Source organism: Condylura cristata, unplaced genomic scaffold, assembly GCF_000260355.1.
Source record: "Condylura cristata isolate star-nosed mole 26May11 unplaced genomic scaffold, ConCri1.0 scaffold00029, whole genome shotgun sequence".
Classification (NCBI taxonomy): domain Eukaryota; kingdom Metazoa; phylum Chordata; class Mammalia; order Eulipotyphla; family Talpidae; genus Condylura; species Condylura cristata.
The window spans coordinates 3055639-3075555 of NW_004567130.1; the positions used below are offsets into that span (position 1 = coordinate 3055639).

Here is a 19917-nt window from a genome sequence, read left to right on the forward strand (position 1 = left end):
TTGGCCTCAGGATTTTGGGGGCCACTTTTGTCACATCCTGAATTTCTGTCTGGACATGTGTTTATGTGTGAATTCTTTTTTTTTTTTTAATTTTTTTTTTAAAGATTTATTTATTTGTGCATACAGAACTGGGGTATACAGGCCAGAGGCTCAAGGGTGGCGAGAAGCTTCACCAGAGACAGAATGGGGAACAGAACAGGCAGATCGACGAAGTACACTGCTGAGGGGAGCAGCGGGCGAGTCAGGAGAGGTCTGCCACGCCATGTGGTCACCTCCGGGGCAGGCGGGAATCGAACTCATGCGGAAGTGGCTTTAGCTTCTTAGTGCTGTGCTTTAACCCGCTGCGCCACCAGGGAGGGCCTATTTGTGAATTCTTATTCCATTGTTCTGTTTTCCTGCTCATGTACCATGCAAATGAGTTATCGGTAGACCTGCTTGCCGGCATCCTATACTTGATCTTAGCCAAAAGGCCGAGAAGTGATTGCTTGCCAGCATCCTGAAACGTTCCACTGTGTGAAACTGCCTGTCAACACTTCTTAGCCTGCAAAACTCTCCATTTCACCTGCCCCAGCCCCAACACATGTGTCACATGCAGGCTGATGCCAGAGTGGGTCTCTCCAGCCACATGGTCTGGGCACACCCACCGTGTTCTCCATTTGCTCTGTACTCAGTCACTTCCAAGGCATCCATGAATAATCCCATTGTTGTCTTTTCCTCCCTTGCAGTGATAGAGGGCCGTGGGGTCACGGACAGCGTACAGAGATTGTCCTCATTGCCCCCATACCTGCCGGTCAGCTACCGCATCCTCAGATCAGAGACCTCCTTCTTCCTGAAAGAGACCAGCCAAGACCCCCAGCGCAACTGCAGCCTACAGACCAGGGTGGAGTCCTTCTTTACCTACAGGGCCCAGAGGCCCCCAGTCCTCAATGCCACCTATGGGCCCTTCTCTGTGGAAAAGACAGTACCGCTGGACTTGATGGTCACTTCCAACTTTCTGGGCCCGACAGACACATTTCCTCTCAACTGGCGGCTTCGCGCCCACATCCTGCGGGACAAGGTCTACCTGAGCCGGCCCCGGGTGCAGGTGCTGTTCCACCTGGTGGGCCGGGACTGGGCCGAGCGCGGCCCCGGGGAGGCGCTGCCCTGCCTGCGGCTCTTCGCCTTCCGGGAGACCCGAGAGGTGCGGGCCGGCTGCCGGCTGCAGGGGGCCCTGGGGCTGTGCGTGGCCGAGCTGGAGCTGCTGGCCGCCTGGTTCAGCCCCCCGACGGTGGTGGCAGGCCGGAGGAAGGTGGGGATCCCCGCCGAGGGCAGCCCAGTGGAGCTCTACTACAGCCTGCAGCCGGGGGACACCCGGGGGGACTGCGGCGCAGGGGGCGTCAGGAAGGGGAATGCCATCCGCCCAGGCAAGGACGGGCTGGAGGACGCCATGGGCCAGCTGCAGAGAATTGGTGCCGTTGGCCTGTTCCAGGGCCAGGACAGCGCCTTGCTGAGAGAGCTGCACTTGGACAGCAACGTGGCCATCCGGCTGCCATCCACGCCCGTCAAGCAGGGGGATGTGGTCACAGCCTACGTCACCATTGCCAGCAATTCCACTGTGGACCTCTTCATCTTGAGGTAGGCACCCAACCCGGTGGCCTTGGCTTGCCTAGCGTGAACATGGCACGTGGCGGGGGGGTGGTGTCCATCCTCAGGGGCCCAAATGAACCGAGTCACCACCTGCCAGCCCCTGCCCTCGCTCTGCGCGTGGTGTGGAGGAGGAGGTAGGCTCCGGGGTGGTGGGTGCAAGGGAAGCAAGACGGGGCTCACCGGCCTCTAAGCTTGAGTCCCCAGGCGTTCACCTGTTTTGGTTTGCTCCGAAACGCCTGGGCCAGCCCTCACACAGCAGTGTGGCCGCTCAGGAGGAGAAGTAGCTGTTGGGAGCCTCTGGTGTGAGTGTGGAAGCGCCAAGGCAGCAGCTCCATCCCCTTTGCGTGGGGGCTTACAGGCTGGGGTGAGTCTGGCTCCCAGTGAGGAGGGCTCTTCCCAGCAGAAGCCCACCCAGCGGCGGCTTCCCCTTCACTGAAGAACCTAAAATAAAGCAAGAAAGCTGCAGAATAGCTCACCCGTCATGTCCATGGCTTGGATAGTTGTTCCTGGGTGATGGTTCTGAAGTTTAGTACAGGGGTGTCTTATCCAGAGTGCCCAGACCTGGGGGAGCCGGGAGTAAATCCTCTCCAAACCTGGACCAGGACTTCCTAATTATGCCGACGTGTTTGGCTGAGGTTTGTTTAAAAGATGAAATGATGAAAGCCAGGTCTCTGGTCTATTTGGGAAGAAGGACTTAGTTCTGGAGGCCGCGAGGCCGTGGTTTTCTTTGAAGAGTGAAAAAATAACAACCACATGTTGGACGAGTTGCTTGGGAAACCTCGCCAAGTGGAGTCACAGCATGCTTGAGCAGATTTTGTTTCGGCTTAACATTTGAGCGTGGCTCTGAGGTCGGTCTTGGGAGAGGTCTGGAGCACGTGTGTGTGGCGCTGGGAGAGGTTCCGTGCCAATCTCCGTCCTTGGGGTCACGCCGGCCTCTCTGCCTGTCTGGTTGCCATCATCACCCTCATTTTTCTTCTCTGAGTGGACTGACTTTACCAGATGCTTCTTCTTTGCCCTGGTTTTGGGACCAGGCAGGAGAGCTTTATGATGTCGTATTTTGCGAGGTCACAGAATCCTACTGTTTCTCTCTGTTTGAAATGGGCCTTCTGGGTCTAGCCCGAGTCACAGCCCACCTTTGGCCACTGGGTAGCCGCCATCAGAGTGAGAACAGAGAGCCTTCCCCGAGGACTTTGGCCACTTAAATGCCGTGACTTTATCCAGGTGGCGAGGACAGTGGGCATTTAGAAGAGGATCCCGGCAGATCCTTCTCAATGGGGAAAACTTTCGAGGTTGTAAGATTCCTGTTTCGCTTCCACTAAGCCCCATTACCCCCTGAGCTCATGTCATTCCCTCGTACAGTAGACACGTGCTATTGGCTTTGCAATGCAGAAACAGAGCCACTAGCCAGTTCAGGTTTCAGAGGCCTCACAGTCTCTGTGTTTAGCCTTAACGCTCGTCTTCAGGGGCAGGCTCTGAGCTTGGCCAGGGTGAGCTTGACTGAAGTGCCAGCCCTGCTGTCCAGGGCCAGGTTTTCTTATGCAGGGTGGGGGGGGGAGGGATGGATGCTGTCTATCCCCACCCGGAAGGTGTGGTGGTGGGCACGTGGGTTCCTGTACCCACCGGCTCTGGCTCCAACTGGTGTCTCTTCTGGTTGTGCAACTTAGGCGAGTCCCTGGCTCCGCGTGCCTCAGTTTCCCCACCTATAAGCAGAGGTGATCACTGCACCTCCCAGCACAGGGTGTAAGGACCCCATGGGCCAAGGCTGTTTTGGAAGGTGCTTATAACTGCATCAGGCTCCCAAAAGCCTTGCATGGATGCTGAGTGTGCTGAGAGAGTTGTTTTTAAGCATCCATCAGACCTTCAATAAGCACTGAATTCCATCTCAGCAGTAAAAGGCGTCGTGCCTGGTATAAAACAACAGCCACCAGGTTTATCCTCAAAGCAGTATTGATTCTCACTTCACCGTGATTTTGTTTAAAGAGCAATTTTTTTTTTTATAACAAGAGCTTTTGGAACACAGAGGGTAATAACAGCATGTTCTGGGTTGTAAGACACCCAGATTAAAGGGTGTTGCTTGCTTCCAGCAACAATGGAAAACAGCCAGCCCGATGAGAAAATGAGCAGAAGACCCAAATAGACATGTCTCTAGAGAAAATGATCAGGGGGCCATACACTCAGGGAAACATGCCTGTCTTCACTCATTGTCAGGACATGCAGATCGGAGCCAAGTAGGGGCTCCTTCCACGACAAAAAGCCCCTGTGCAAGGTGGTATGGAACTTCCTTTTAAAGCTGAAAATATAGAATTAACATATAACCCAGCAATACCACTCATAGGTATTTATTTGAAAAATAAGAAAACAGTACCTCACACTGACAGTTGCACCCTGTGGCCACAGCAGCCAGGACCTGGAGTCAGCCTCACTGCCCAGGCAGTTGTGTGGAGGCAGGTGTGCCAGGGAATACTACTCAGCTCTAAAAAAGATGTGCTCTGCTGTAACACAGATGAGATTTGTGATGTTTACGTCAATCGAAGTTGGAAAGTAAAAGGTTGCGGGGTGTCTGTTTTCAGGTGTAGGCTATAAATCAGGCTAACAAAGCACAACACAAATAACTCATTGACTATGGTTCCCAGAGAGGCAGGGAAAGAGGTGAGAGGAGAGGGCAAAGGGGTGAGTTAATAGTGGAAGTTAGAATCTTATGGTGACGCATATTAAAGGGTGAAGCTGCTACATCAATGCAATTTTATTTATTTATTTTAAAGATTTATTTATTTATACATACAGAGCTGGGGTACAGGTCAGAGGTGCAGGTATGGTGAGAGGATTCACCAGAGACAGGTTGGGGAGCAGAACAGGCCAACTGATGAAGTACCCTGCTGAGGGGAGCAGCGGACAAGTCAGGAGAGGTCTGCCACGCCATGTGGTCACCTCTCCGGCGGGGATCGAGTTTATGCTGAAGTGGCCTTAGCTTCTTAGTGCTGTACTTTAACCCGCTGCACCACCAGGAAGGGCCCACAATTTTATTTTATTTTATTTTTTAATAATATAATAGTTTATTTTTACATCATTTTGTACCTTTTTTTTTTTTTCATCTCAATTGCAATTCCCATGTGCTTCCCATCACCAAGTCACCCATGTGCCATCACCATGGTCCAGTGCACTTCCCTTCCGCCACCCCACCATTTTTCATCCTATAGTTTTATTTTTTAAAAAAATCACACACACAGATAAAGTATGATGTTCAGTGGCTGTATTGCATCCCCCTCCCCAGACTTCCCGAAACAGATTGAGGTCCTGGGAGAGAGATGTGGAGGTGAACAGCCTGGAGGGCCCCAGGATGTTGGCGTGAAGGATGGAGGCGTGAGCTGGACCGGCGTGGGGTGGGCAGGGCTTCCTTTCCAGATAACATACTCCATTTAATGTCATTAAAATTCATTGTAATTTTAACAGAATTGTCCAAGAGGGAAATCATTATGCAAATACAAAAAGGAAGCGTGCAGAGGTGTCAGAAAGAGTCTGAATGAGGGGTGTGGGTGCTCCAAATACTTCTCCTCCTGCCCAGAGAGAGCCCATCATTATCCCCTTGTCTCCTGAGCCTGCTGGTGGATCCCAGAGCAAGGAAACTCGGGTCCCAGAGTAGACAACCTTGCATTGGGACTTCACGGAGCCCCGGGAAGATCCCGGAAGAGCTGTATCTGAAAGCAAGACATTCTCCATCATCATCTGGCAAAACGGCATTCCTGGCGAGACCAGGATCAGCAGAGGTGGCCTGGGCTTCCTGGGAAATTTTATGGGGTCAGCAACACCTGTGGTGACTTGTCAAAATTCTTCTCACAAAGTCTGCACCTCCTGTCCCACAGACAAAACGCAGCATCAGTCTGAAACATAACAAATCTCAATTTCCTCATTCAAGATTCTGCTTTCTGATCTGGATGGTTCCTGAAAATCAAGATCAAGGTATTGAGCTGGACTCGTGTTTCCTGGAGGTGAGGTCGTTTCAGAAACTATTTTCAAAAGTAAAAAATAAAGTAATTCCAAACACAAAAAGTGCATAACCAGATATGTCCATTCCCTGGGATAGAGGCGCTATCCCTTGGCCTGTGGCTAACTAAGCACAGAATAAAAAACACTGACAAGATGACAGCAAGCCCACACTGGCAACACACATGTATCTTCTAGACACATTTTCCCCGTTGCCTTCATGGCTGATGGAGACACCTTGTGACAATACGGAGATTTAACCCTGCGAGCACAGGCAGGCACCCTCTGGGTTTTCAGGACCCCCTGACGACTGGGGCTGTGGTCCCAACACTCTCTTGTCACCTCCATGTGACTGTGAAGGCCTGAGACCCCCGCTGCTCCCTCAAAGCCCCACAATACACTGCATTTGGGGAATCCTCTCTACACTGAAGCCATATGCCCTTGGCCTCAATTGTTAGTGGGTCACCCTGTCCAGACTCTGCACCTCCTCCAAGGGGACTGTAGGAGATACCGTGGCCAGTCTTGTCTGTAAGCCGCCGAAGCTGGTTCTCTGGATGAGGGACACGCTTATCATAGAAATATGTGACTTGGGCCCTCCCTGGTGATGCAAGGGGTTAGAGTGCAGCACGGCAAGCTGGCCACAGCAGCTTCAGTACATGTTCAATCCCCGCCTGCCCCGGAGGTGACCACATGGCGTGGCAGACCTCTCCTGACCCGCCCGCTGCTCCCCTCAGCAGTGTACTCCATCGATCTGCCTGTTCTGCTCCCCACTCTGTCTCTGGTGAAGCCTCTCACCGCACCTGCACCTCTGGCCTGTACCCCAGTTCTGTATAAATAAATAACTCAATCTTTAAAAAGAAGAAGAAATATGTGACTTCCAGAAATGAGAGGATTTGTCCTCTAGTCGTGACAGGCCCAGGAGCTGAGATTTAGGTTGACTAGGTCTACTCCCCTCCCGACTAGGTGATTGAGGCCATTTCCCACCCCCTCCCCACCACCCTCCACAGCACACCACAGCCATCCATCCTGTCACTGCGCCTCATTCTGGAGGAGACGGTCAGCTCCACTCGCCTCTGGGCCAGGACCCTGCTGTTAAGACTGCCTGCACTGAGGAGGACACTTGGGGTCATTCTTGGCCTCCAGCCATGGGACACCAGGGGTGTCTCTCTCCCCTGGGGACCACCCTGGGGACCTCCTGATGTTCTGACTTCCTAGAAGGCCAGAGCCAGACCCTAGCAATCAGTGATATGCAAAGAGCCTCACGGGCAGCTGGCCTGTGTGGGTTTGGAGGGGTCACGGAGGTGCGCATTCCTCACACCAACTCCAGGCATCCATGGAGACAGCCTCTCCTCCCTCCTGGCATAGCTGTGGGCCCCTGTGGCCTCTCGTTGGCCAGTAAGAGCCAGGCATCCATTCAGCAGAGCCCAGGGGATGTCGTGGGTCCAGCCTGTTGTGGAGATGACTAGGACGAGAACAGGTTCTTGGCCCCTGTGTCTGGACTCCTGTGGGCCTCCAGGGTTTCCCCAGGCCAACAGCCAGGTACTGGCCACTAAACATCCCCCGAGAGGGAGCCGCACCCAGCACACGGTCACTCCATGCACACAGAGGCAGAAACCACCATCCCCTACTCACTCCTTGTGCCACGATGTTCCACGGGGGTCTTTGGTGAGAGAACAGCGGCCGCATGACCACTGGGCTCTCTCTGGGCAGGTTCTACCAGGACATCACAGAACTTACAGAACTTGTGGGGTTCACTCCTGACATGATTTTCCTTTTTGAAGTGTGGGGGTGCTCCCCCAGAGGAGTAAGGGAGGACCAGAAGGGAGCTTGGGGTGCCCTGGCAGGACCAGGCACTGCCCTACCCCTGTGAGGGTCCCTGCAGATCCCTTTGTTCACCTGGGGACGTGCCCCTGGTTGTTATTGTATCACCAACTTCTTCCCCACCAGACCACAACACACGTGTGTTATGGCTGTAACGTGCCCCAGCATCTCCCCACAGGAATGGGAAGGGCCAGCTGGAGGCAGGGAACCTGCAAAGATGTGCTGGTGACAGGTGTTCGGGCCCCAACGCAAGGTTTGTTTCTTTTTTTTGAGATTTATTTATGTATGCATGCAGAACTGGGGTACAGGCCAGAGGATTCACCAGAGACAGAGTGGGGAGCAGAACAGGCTGACTGAGAAGTACACTGCTGAGGGGAGCAGCGTGTGGGTCAGGAGAAGTCTGCTGCGCCATGTGGATCATCTCCGGGGCGGGTGGGGATGGAACTCATGCGGAAGTGGCTTTAGCTTCTTAGTGCTGTGCTTTATCCCGCTGCACCACCAGGGAGGGCCCAACCAACACAAGGTTTTTAGTGGGTTCTTTTATAGAACTTAAATGTACATCAGGCAACTCAAGCCCCACCCCCACTTCTTCTAAAGATTCTGGCTGTTGACTCTTCTCAGATAATCCTGGCTACAAGCAGCGGGGTGGGGGCAGTCCCGGTGCTCCTGGTGGGTGGGCGCATTTTCTGATGGACGCTGGCCGTGGAGACCCATGGGCCATGTTGAGCGCACACAGCATGTTTGCTCATGGCAGCATGTTCATAACCCCAACCTGGAATAACCCAGTGTCCAGTGGTGGATGATGCCGAAGGAGAATAAGGCCCTTGGATGTGCCGTGGGTGTGGCCACCATGAGAAATGCCATGGCCTGTATAAATCTGCAGTGCAGGGTGCTCAGTGGGGAATGGGCCCGGGATCCCACTTTGGGGCTGCAGGTACATGGCGACCTGGGCCAGAAGGATGATAAGGCAATAAGGCAGATAGGGGTCACCAGGTGCCAGGGAGATAGTGGCCTGTGGGGTTGCTTTTGGATGCGAGGGCCCTGAGGGATGATGAAAATGTGCCAGAAATTAAATAGAGGTATGGTTGCACAGTTTTATGGATATGTTTGACTCCACGGACGCCGAACTTAAAATAATAAACCAAAAAGATGCTCCAGAAACGTCATGTGGCATGAAAGATAGTCAACCTTGGCTGACCGAGAACCAAACATGGGAAATGTGAGCAGCTCGAGCTCGAACAAGTGGGGAGTCAGGGAAGGCAGAGATGTGGAGCCAGTGGGGAGACAGAAAGTCTGCTGAGGCTTTTCCCATCAAGTCACCGAGGATGGCAGTGTCCTGCAACCCTTAACTGCATCTTCGGATCTGACCCAAATGCCCTTTCCGGTCACACTCAGTGTCTGCTGTGCACAGAACCACACCTGGAAGCCACTTCTGCATCTCAGCCTCACAAGGACGGCCAGTGCAGGCCACCTGGGGGAAGCAGCAGCCCTGCTGAGAGCCGGGGAATCCTAGGAGGTGGCTTGAGAGCCCCCATATCAACCAGGCTGCCCCCCAACATGCCGTTGTGGGCACAACTTCCGAAGTCAGCCCCTCTCACCACAACCTGTCGGGTGGCCCCCAGAACCCCCCACCAGCTTCTGCCTCACCAGAACCCGCATGGCATCGAGGCTGGAAAGTTTGGAAGATGCGGGAAACACTGGTATGATCGCCCCATTATAAAGATGACATTGAGGAGGCCCTGCGGGCCCAGGAAGTCCAGAGGCTGCAGGGTGTAGTTCCAAGCAGGAAGCATGTTAGTTTCCTGGGGTTCCAGACCATGTGGCCCCAAACATGGCTGCTGGAAACAGCAGGAATGGACTCTCTGAGCTCTGGAAGCCAGAGACCCGACAGTGGGAGCTGCAGGCCGTGACCCTCGGGGGGTTCCAGGAGAGGGTCCGCCCCGGCCTGGCTGGTCCTGCTGGCTGTGGCCGCCTCTACACTCCAGCACATGTCTACATCCTCTCCAGCTCCGCTTCTGTCTCAGCTCTGTGTATCTCCTAAGGAGCCAGTTTTGGGCGCACAAGCCTCCAGAATGATCTCATCTTGAGACCCCAAGCTAGTTACGTCTACAAGTCCCTACTTCTAAATGGACTCATGCTCAGAGGTTCTGGGTGGACATGGATGGGAGAAGGACACTGCTCCACCCATCCCAGAGAGGCCCGACCCCCTTTTCTCTGATGTCGTGCTGTCCCCTTAACTCAGCGGGTCCTGTGGCCAGGCTGTGGGGCGCATCCTCCTTTGCTGGGGAGTCCAGCCCCGCACCCCCCAATCCATTCCTCTAATTACTGCACACAGGCTGCGCGCCTGTGTTTATAATTTAGTTTCAGGGAGTCTTTTTTTTTTTTTTTATCCCTTTTATGTCCTAGGATATGAAAAACCCTCCAAGGCATTTTCCAGACACTTAACTTGCTCTGGATAATTGTTGGCTCTTCATTCTATCCGGGCATCCGCTGCAGGGTCAAGTGGGGACCCCGGGGCTCCCAGGCTGCCCCTCAGAGGGGACTCTAAAACATAATTGAGTTTGCATTGACTGCAAATTTGGAGCTAACTCAGAAAATTCTGGAAACTCATTTTCCCACACTCTGTCTGAAACTCATTTCCCCTGTTGAATGTCTCCAAAGGAAAGGTTTGTTTTCATTTTCTTCAACTTGTCATCTTAAATGTATTCTTCTGGAACAGAGAAAAGGAACAATTTTCTTTCTGCTTGGGAAGAAGTGAAGAAATAATGTTTCCTGCCCAGGGCCCCTCCCCAGCTCCCCACAACACATTTGGGTTGCCAAGCAGCCCAGTTCCTGCGAAGCATCTGAGAGCGATTTCAGTGTTACGGGCGACATTTGAACACAAAATGGACTCCAGCACCCTGAGCCGAGAAGGGGACCGGGTCCTCTTGGTCCAGGCCTGCGCCTTTGTCCACATTCTTTTTTTTTTTTTTAAGATTTATTTATTTATGCATACAGAGCTGGGGCACAGGCCAGAGGTGCAGGGGCGAGAGAGGATTCACCAGAGACAGAGTGGGGAGCAGAACAGGCAGATCGACGAAGTACACTGCTGAGGGGAGAAGCAGGCGGGTCAGGAGAGGTCTGCTGAGCCTTGTGGGTCACCTCTGGGGCGGGAGGGGATCGAACTCTTATGGAAGTAGTTTTAGGTTCTCAGTGCTATGCTTTAACCCGCTGCGCCACCAGAGAGGGTCTGTCCACATTCTTTAACCCACTTCAAAAGTCACCTGAAGCTTCGAGTGCCCCAGATCATCGCCGAGTCTGTAGCAAACACATGAACACAAGGCAGAGGCCCATGGCCCACAATCTGGTCCTACCTGGACGTCCAGCACCAGAGGCTACTGAGGGGAGCAGCACCGGCCAGGCATGTCGGGGCCCAGCACTCAGTCATGGGCACGTCAGGGACTGGTCTGTCCAGTCCTGCCTCAGGTCTGAAGCGTCAGAGGCCAGGACCCTTGTCTCGCATCCACGGGAGTTGAATGAACATCTTGGATGCTGGGGGAGGCTGGGATTCAATCACCTTCTGCTCGCACCCCTGTCTGCAGCCAGTCTTGGGCTCACCTTGCTGCTCGCTCCCCTCTCCCGCCCCCTGGAACAACTCTGCAGGGCAGCTGGACTCTGTGGGCAGCTGGACGTACCCTTGCTGCACACATGTATGATGCATTGAAAGGTGGGCGCCACAGAAAACAGGAGGATGTGGACGAGGAGAGTGGGAGGAGACAGCTGGGTGACCTGGGACTTCCTTCCTCGAATCTTCCCCACTGCCCATGGCATGGCTGGAGCCTGCTGCCCCCTTCTCTCTCCTGCTCTTGACCTTGCCCTATTGGGGGTCATCAGGGAGAACTGGCCCCCATTGTCCTACCTGGAGAGCAACCCTCTGGAAAGACTAGCAGCCCACCCTGAGGCCCCTCTCCCCCTCAGTGGGAACCACCCTTGAGGCAGAGCAAGGGAGCCCGATTCACCCCGAGGCCCAGCGCCTATGTTGTTAGCTCCAGGCAGCTTTCCTCAAAGGAATCTTTGGCATTTTCCAGAAGAATCTTTAGAAAGTAGAATTTGCTGCCTCAAAATAAAGGGATGCAGAACGTCCCCTGCCATCCTCACCCAACACCACCTGGCCTGCCTTGTTGCCCTGAGTCAGGTCCTGGTCCTCCTGAGACTGCTGGTCTGCTGGCCCCCCTGGGGTGCCGGACCCCATGGGTTCCATGGCTCAGGCATAATGTGCCATGGGGGCCTCTCGACAGCCAACTATGGGCCTCAGCCTCTCATTCCACATCCATCTCCCTTCCTTCCCTGTCATGATGCTATGCTCTGTGTGGTATACACAGGTCCTGGCTGTTCCATGAGGTCAGGAAGTCCTAAGTGTAGACGAGAGTGTAGAGAACACCCTGGTGTCTTGTGGGCAGGAGCAATCTGTGGGAAGCAACATGGCAGCTCCTCACCAACCCGAAAGCAGAATCACCATGTGTCCCAGTAATTCTCTTTCTCGGTAGATACCCTAAAGAATGGGAAGCAGTATCTTGAAAAAGGACGCACATGCCCTATTCATAATCGCATAATAGTATAACCCCCAAATCAAGAAGGAGAAACAACTAAGGTGTCCATTGACAGATGGATAGATAGGCAATGTGTGGCTCATACACAGTGCGGAATATTATTCACCCCTGAAAATGGTATGATGTATGCTGTGCATGGATGACCCGTGAGTCCTCCACTGACTAGAAATGTCAGTCACCAGATGACCACTCTTGTGTGAGTTCCCTTCCATGAGATTTGAAATCAGAAACAGTAGGCAGAATCAGGGCAAGTAGAACCCCAGGTGAGTGTGCCTGGACATGGTCACTGATGGACAAAGAGCTTCATTTTCACACAGTGACCAAGCGGTGGAGATGGGAGAGCCAACGGCTGCAGGACTGACCGCATTCAATACCCCTGAACTGGACAGCTGAAATGGCAGTCATGTTGATTTTTACCACAACAAAACTACATGTACGTGCTCTTCTCCAAGACAGATCTGGGGAGTGACATGGAATTGCCTCCTTGGCTTGGCCTGGCCAAGTGCCCATCCCAGACCCATGAAGTTTGGCCATTAAGTATGAACATGCCTATCCTCCAGGCCCGCAGACCTAGACATGGGCACTGGATCCCACCCAGAGGCACTGGCCGCAGTACAGAGAGGGAGACTGAGGCAGGGAAGCTGACGTGCAGGCCCTGGGGAAGGATAGGGTTATGCACTGGGCAGGGAGAGCAGTTGGCATCACGCTTCGTCATTGAGCGGAGGACCCAGCACTCACGGGCCCCAGGCACCACGCGTTTCTGCCTCAGTGCGTGGTAACTGAGGGGGTGGTAACTGTAGCTCCCGTGACCGGGCCTGGGGGGCTTCAGGGAAGTGGAGCTGTGGTGGGTGCTTGGCACATCGTGATCAGCTTCTAGCCCTGAGCTCCCATCTCAGATGGGCCTCTGCACTTTAGGGCCAGGTAAGCAGAGCTTCTCCATGGGGAGTCTCCACTGGTGTGTGGTAGCCAGAGCGCAGGGTGAGGCTGGGCATGCCGCAGAGCTCAGGCAGGCCCTGGCCACAAAACGCTGGTGCGTGGCACCCACGGACACAAGGCCTGGGCTGCTGGTGGCTGTCAGCCATGGTCGCTGGTCTGCCGGTGGCTGCGAGCAGGTGGCGCGCTGTCTGCAGGACCACAGCCAGGGACTCCAGGCTTTGAATGCCCCTCCCGCTGCTAGCACAGATAAACTGAGGCCAATTTCCTCTGCTAGCACAGATAAACCTAAACCGAGGCCAATTTCCTGCGGCCAAAGGGCAGGGCTAATCTAGTTAGTGTATACTTCATGATAAGTGGCACTTGATGTATCTTCTCCTTATAATAAGCCCAATTAGGAGGAAAGGGCTTTGATCACATCAGAGGGGATGTTCAGTGGGGCTGGCCTGGCTCTCACTTGGATGGGAAGGTTCTCAGTCACGTCCAGGTGCCCTGTTCAGAACAGCTTTCCAGCTGCCATGAGCTCAGAGAGTGGGTCATGTCAGCATGTTCCAGGTGGGACCCAGACATCGGGTCCAGCCACCCCGATGCTGGCCATGGCAGGTGCTTTGAGCAGGTGCCAGTGCCCAGCTGTTGGCCCAGGGTGGGCACACCTGCACCCTTAGTGACTGCTCAGCTTCAAAGTCTCAAAGGGCTCCAACCTCCCTCTTCCCCGCTGTGTCCCTACTATCCTCTGGAGGCTGACCCCCCAACCCCCCCCCCCCGTCAGCCCGTCTCATGCTGGGATAACTTGTTGATGAAGGAAGAGGTCTTTTACGCCTTCCTGTTCCACCACGGGTCTTTCTGCGACTCAGAGGGCAGCAGAGACATGGCCCTGACGCCGCTGGAGTCCTCCGCTGACCGGAAATGTCCAATCTCAGGGTCTCCCTCACCTGCTGGGACCCTAAGAGCTGTGCCATGTGTCTCCTGGGAATTGAGAGCAAGGCCCTTCACTTCTGAATTGTACCCGAAAATCAGAAATGTATTCCAAAAAAGTTAGAGAATGTTTACTGAAACTGACAGCAATGTGAAAATGAACAGTGGAAGGGACTAGCGTGGGGGACTGTGTGGGTGGGCTCTGAGGCATTCTTGAAAGGCCTGAGACTCTGAGAAAGCAGAAAGCAGGGGCTGTCCTGCCCAGGCTCCACGTGAAGAGCAGACACAGGGTCTCAGGGCGCCCGGTGCCCGTCAGGGAAAGCAGAGCAGGGGTGGGAGAGGAAGGGAAGGGTCTGGAGTGGGGGACTCCGCTTCCCAGGGCTTCTAGGACTTCCTATACCATGTGAGGGGCATGGTGGAATTAGGCGAAAACACTCCTGCCGTCAGCGTTAAGAGGGGGTGAGCTCTGCTGATTTGGGTGCGACTTGATAAGCATGTGACTGCACCACCTGGAGCCCTCGGCCCTCAGACACAGCCCACCCCAGAGCTGCTGAGGTGGTAGGTTTCAGGTCAGTGGGCACAGGGGGTGGAGAACGTCACCTTCCCACAAACTCCCTTGTTAGGAGTTAAAGTCCACGTCCCTGTAAAAGTCCTCTGGCCAGGCCGCCGCAGCTGTCACCAGTTCATGTGGGGATTGGAGCACAGCCCGGAGCAGCCCAGCTCCAGGGGCAGCCCGGCAAGCTGCCAGCAGCCCCATCAGGAGCCGACTGCCAGCCCCTCAACCTCGGACTCCCAGCATCCAGAGCTGAGATGACTTACTCCATGTGACACACCGGGTGTCACTCTGCAAAGGCAGGACACAGCATGTGGGTGTCGTGGCGGTTCCAGGGACCCCACTCGGAGAGCTGGGGGCTGCCTAGGAGGCTCAGAGTCACAGCAGGGTGTTGCCGTCAGGGGCAGGGGAGCAGGTGCAGGTCCCTCCAGCCCGTGCTCCCCACCAGCCCCAAGGGATGAGCTGGGAGCAGCCAGGCCTGTGCTCCGCTCCTGCCCAAGGCTGCCCCAGGTTTGAGGGGCTGGGGCCACATCCCTGCTGCCCTCCAAGTCCACCTCCTTGTCTGGAAGCACCTGACACTGGCTGGTACTGGGCACTGGGCTCCCTGCAGCAGCAAAAGCATCTGGAACTGTGGCTTTGGCTTCTTCCTTATGAACACGATAAGCTGATGGGGAAATTACCCGAACGTGATGTTAGTATCTAAAATGCAAGACAAATAGCCGACCGAACTGCTAATACTGTTTAAAAACTTTTAGTTCATCCTGAAAATCAGGAGCCAGCTTCTCCTGAGCAGCGAGACGTGTTGGCAACGCCAAGCCAGCTCTTCTGCAGGGCTGTGGTGCTCAGCTACCCCCAACAGGAGCACGCTCAACCCCACTCCCGCCCTCGGCGTGAACCCGCCGGCCTCCACCTGCCCCTGGCCCCTGCCACCACGCCCCGTCCCCACGGCCTTCCTTGCCTGCTCTGGCCTCACGAGGTGCTTGCTGCTAAGCCCCGTCAGCTCCTGCTGAAGTCTGTGTCTCAGGGAAACTTCCCAGAGGGGACACGGGGCCTGATGACTGGGTCCCCACACACTTGCCTGCACCGGTGAGCACCTTGCCAGTAGCTGCTCCAAGCAGCACTCAGAGCAAGCACTCAGGCAAGTATGTGGGGACCAAGCATCTCCTCCACGTGAACAGCTGTGCCACAAGTCAGAGCTCCATATAGCCTCATGCGGCTGCCCAGTCTTGGGGCTTATTGGGGAGACTCATCTGGGGATCCCTTGAATCTGTAAGGGGGAGTCGGGGGGCCAAGTCTGAAGGTGCTCCCCTTCCCCTCGCCTGGGACCAGCTTGACCAGAGGTGACCATTGCACTCTTGTCAAATAGATTTCTCCTTGCTGTGGCAGTAATTCTTGCTGAAGTCATTTCTACTTAACCTCACCTGGCAAATACGGGGAGCAGGTCACTCTGGACACTCACAGGTGTCGTAGCCCAAAAGCAGAACAGGGGAGGGGATGCCTGGACAATGCCAAGACTAAAGATGCCCGGGGGGCAATGCCCTCTGTCGCCAGGAGATGCTGGACATGAAACCCGGGGGGAGATGTCACAGGAGATGTTTCTAGGGAAGTTCTTACTGAAGCTGAATTCACTACCAGAAGAGAAACTCCTGGTTCTCAGGGGGTGGATGGGTGAGGGAGTGACATGGCCCCACTGCTCACCCCAAACAGTAGGAAACCATCTTTATTTCACAGGGCCTGCGGGGTCCATCCACTTACAGCTCTTCTGTACTGAAGGAGAGACAGAGACAGAGAAAGAGACAGACAGATAGAGGCACAGAGAGAGACAGAGAGGCAGACAGAAGCAAAAGCACCCATGGCAAATTTCCAGATTCATTTAGGTAGAAGGTAGGCATTTATACCATGCTTTTTAATTTTCCCATCATTTCAAAATACCAGAGAAAAATTAAAATAAAAACTCGCCTCTAAATCCTACATAATGCAATTAAATCAGAATCCCCTGGGACACACCTGAATATCATCTGTCTTTTTGAAACCTGCTCTGTGATCACGAGGAGCATGAGGTTGAGACCGTAGCCCTGCCCGCCAACCCTGCCCCCACACTCCCAGGCCAAAGCTCATTCCTGCCTCAGGGCTTTTGCACCTGCTGCTTTTCCACCTGTGAAGATCTTTCTTTCGTTTCCTTCATACAGCAGGTCCTCTTTGTGACTCAGGACTCAGTTCTTGCTTGTTAACATCCTTCCATGCCACATGGAAACTCCCCTCCTTCCAGTCTCTTCCTGTCCTGCCTCCCTTGACATTGTCACCTTCATTGTACCCTGGCCTGTTGCTGGCCCGGCCACAGACCTCACATACCTGTGCATCTCCAGGTCTCCTTCCCAGTGGAGGGCCTGGATGCCCTTGAATGAAGACACTGGTGGGCTGTCAGGTCTGGTGCAGGGTGAATTTGTGACCACATGGCGTCCCAAGGGCCACTTTACTCAGCAAGACACACTGGTGCCAGCAGACAGGAGAGGCAGCGGGCCAGGCACTGAGTGAATTATCAACAGTCACCATTGCTTAAGAGGACTGGTGAGACAGAAGCATACTGGACCTTGGCTTCTGGCTTTCAGGCAGGGCCACACTCAGGCGGCTGCTCTTCCAGAAGGACATCACCAGGCTCTGCCTGCATGGAGCATCTTTCCTGTCTGTGCAGAGGCAGCCCAGCCCCTGGCCCTGCCCTAGACCAGTCAGCCCTGGGGGCCTCCCTCCAGCCCTTCCTCCTGCATGCCTGAGATGTGGTTCCTGCAGTGAATTCTGGGAAGGATCGCCATTGAGGTGCGGTTACCATTCGAGAATTCAGCAAGAAATTACATTGTTCTATCTGACAAAGATAAGAGAGTCTAGAAGGAAGAACTTGAAAATGTGGACAGAGGCATGAAGGCCACTGCATTGGCCTGTTCCTCCCTGGGGGCAATCGCAGCCACTGGGAGCATGGTTCAAGGCAGCCCAAGCGATGCTGGTCTGCAGGAGCCAGGATCAAGTCCTGAGATTCAGCCACCTGTCCTGGCAGCTTCCTCTGAATGTTGAACTGTTGCCAACAAAGCAGGCAGCTGGCTTGTTGCTATGGCGATTACTGACTTTCTTCTTTTTTTCTTATCAAGTTAAAGAAAATGTGGCTTGAAAACATCCCTCCAACTTTTGTCTTTATTTCCAGATTAGGAGCATCTAAATGAAACATGCAGGGGTGTGAGCCCCAAATACAATCCAACAAAGAATGGGGTCACAGGAGGGGTTGATTGGGTCCAGAGCCCCCTGGATCTGTTCCACCCGGAGGGTGAGTTTCAGCACCGAAATGCCCTCTGTCCCCTGTTCCCTTCCACTGGGACCTTTCAGAGCCGCCTGTCTGGGGCACTGGGGGATCTTGTGATTTCAGGGGTTAGTCTTGGTGCTGGAGTGCCCTCACCCAGCAGAAGCTCTGCAGAGGATGCATGTCTGTGGGTGCTGGAGGCCCCTGTGGCTACTGCTGGGAATCCTCCCTGCCGAAGGGGACAGACCTTAGTGATGCCTGCAATGTCCAGCAGGAGCGGTGACTCTGTGTCCTGGCACTTGCCAAAAAGTCTGAGTAGAATAAGAATGAAGCCTCCATAATAGAGTCCGTGGTGATTAAACTGCTCCTCTCTAAACCCCGGGGACTTTACACTGGCTTCTAGAATGTTCTGTCTTCAAGCACAGCCAAGGCCCTGTCTGTAGAACATGAAAGGAGAGACCACAAAACACTGAAGAGCCCAGTAATTGAGTCATAATGAATGGGTGATGATTAATCTCTTCATCTTCAAGCTGCTGACGGCTGTGTGATGCTGCCTTTTCCTCCACATCCCCATGTTCTCTCTCCAAAGGCTGTGAAAGTCAGAGACAAAGCAAAGCGTGGACCAGCTTAGTAGGCTTTTGCTGATTATTTACCTGCTGGGATCTATTAGGTGTCCCCACCTGCCATAGGTAGAAGGCGGGACTCTGCCCCAGCAGGGAAAGCGTCACCGTCCTGGAGAAGCCACTCAAGGCAGAACCCCCCACCCCCACCCCAGACTGCTTGCTGGCCCTCAACAGAGGCTCAGGCTCTGAAGTTCTGGACCCCTGGCCAGGAAGGGTCAGGTAGATGGCCAGCCTTCAGGGTGAGCCATTGGGTGCATGACAAGCTGCAGGGCCCCCACCAGCAATAGCCAGCACCCTGTCTTCTGTGAGAAAGCCCAGCTCCCGACTCTGGAGACCCCACACTTAGGGACAAGGAACTGGTGACAAACACGTGTTCCATTGTTGCAAGGCATTTCCTCCCTGGCCTCCGTGTCACTACTCCAAGTCAACAGTGGGGCCCTGTCACCATGCAGGAGGACACTGCGTGATCCCTGTGGTCATCTAAGTCCTGGGCTTTATTCTGGTAACTCAGCATCGCGAGATACATCAAGTCTGTGTTGTCCAGGGCAAGAGTCAGGCCCTCCCAGCCACACTCAGCCCTGCTCAGACACGAATGTCCAGATGGCCGTTTCGTGACTCAAGGGCCTGGTGACACCTTCTTAGCTTGACTCTGGGGATGGATGATGTCACCTTTTTCTAAAATGTGACTCCATGGCTTTGTGTATGTGTGTGAGGCCAGCCTCCAGGACCCAGGAGAGTGCACACCCATTCTGCACCCAACCCCTTGAAATTACCCTCAGACCCCAGGCCATAATGGGTGGGTGATGCTTCCCTGGGAAAAACCCGCCAGGAAGTGCTGCTAGGAAAGGAGGAGCAAACGCTTGTTGGAGTAGCAAGAACATGTGAGTGTGCCTTGGCTGATGAGTGGGCACCACACAGAGGTGGGCTAGTCAGCGCTTTCCTTCCCGGTAGCGCTGGCCCGCCCCATGGTATAAATGCACCCACCAAACAAGCTGCCACCTGACTCTGAATGTTCTTGAAATTTTAATGTATCGGTCTCACAAGCCAAGTGGGACACATAGACTGCTAAGTAAAACAAAAATGGACTTCACTATAAGATCAGAGGGGAAGTTACCCACAGGAAAGGGGAAAGGTGAAAGTAAGGGGACAAAGGGAAAATAGATTTTGAACTTAATGTAGTGTAGACACATGTCGATTCTCAATGGTATACACCTGGGACTTAGACTTCAATACAAAAATAATTAAATGCATGCTAATGTAATCTTACCAAGAGCACCACATCTGCCCAATTTTTGAAAGAAGGGGCCTGCTAAGCATTAGAGTTGGCAAAATTAAGACTTCCTTTTTTATTCCTTACTGATAAAAATGAACTCAAGTTGTTTTTAAAAGGCTGGACTGAAGACAAAATAATTGCTAGGTGATTAAATTAATCACAAATGTATTGTCTGTCAAATTCTAAATGCTTCCTGTGGAATGTGCTATCTCATTTAGTCCCCATAAAGACCCTATGTAGTGAGGGGATGATGATGATGGTAGTGATGATGGTGGTGATGATGATGATGGTGATGGTGATGATGGTTATGGTGGCGG

The 19917-nt window shown here is 53.8% G+C and overlaps 1 protein-coding gene across 1 annotated transcript in view; it reads left to right on the plus strand.

Annotated features, from left to right (window-relative positions):
• The first annotated feature begins 891 nt into the window (after positions 1-891).
• The window catches only part of TMEM132C (transmembrane protein 132C), a 130926-nt gene continuing 111900 nt past the window's right edge, over positions 892-19917 (plus strand). Inside the window, exon 1 of the mRNA XM_012730790.1 lies at positions 892-1614. Coding sequence (XP_012586244.1) covers positions 977-1614 — 638 coding nt within the window. The 5' untranslated portion in view covers positions 892-976. The remainder of the gene's footprint in view (positions 1615-19917) is intronic.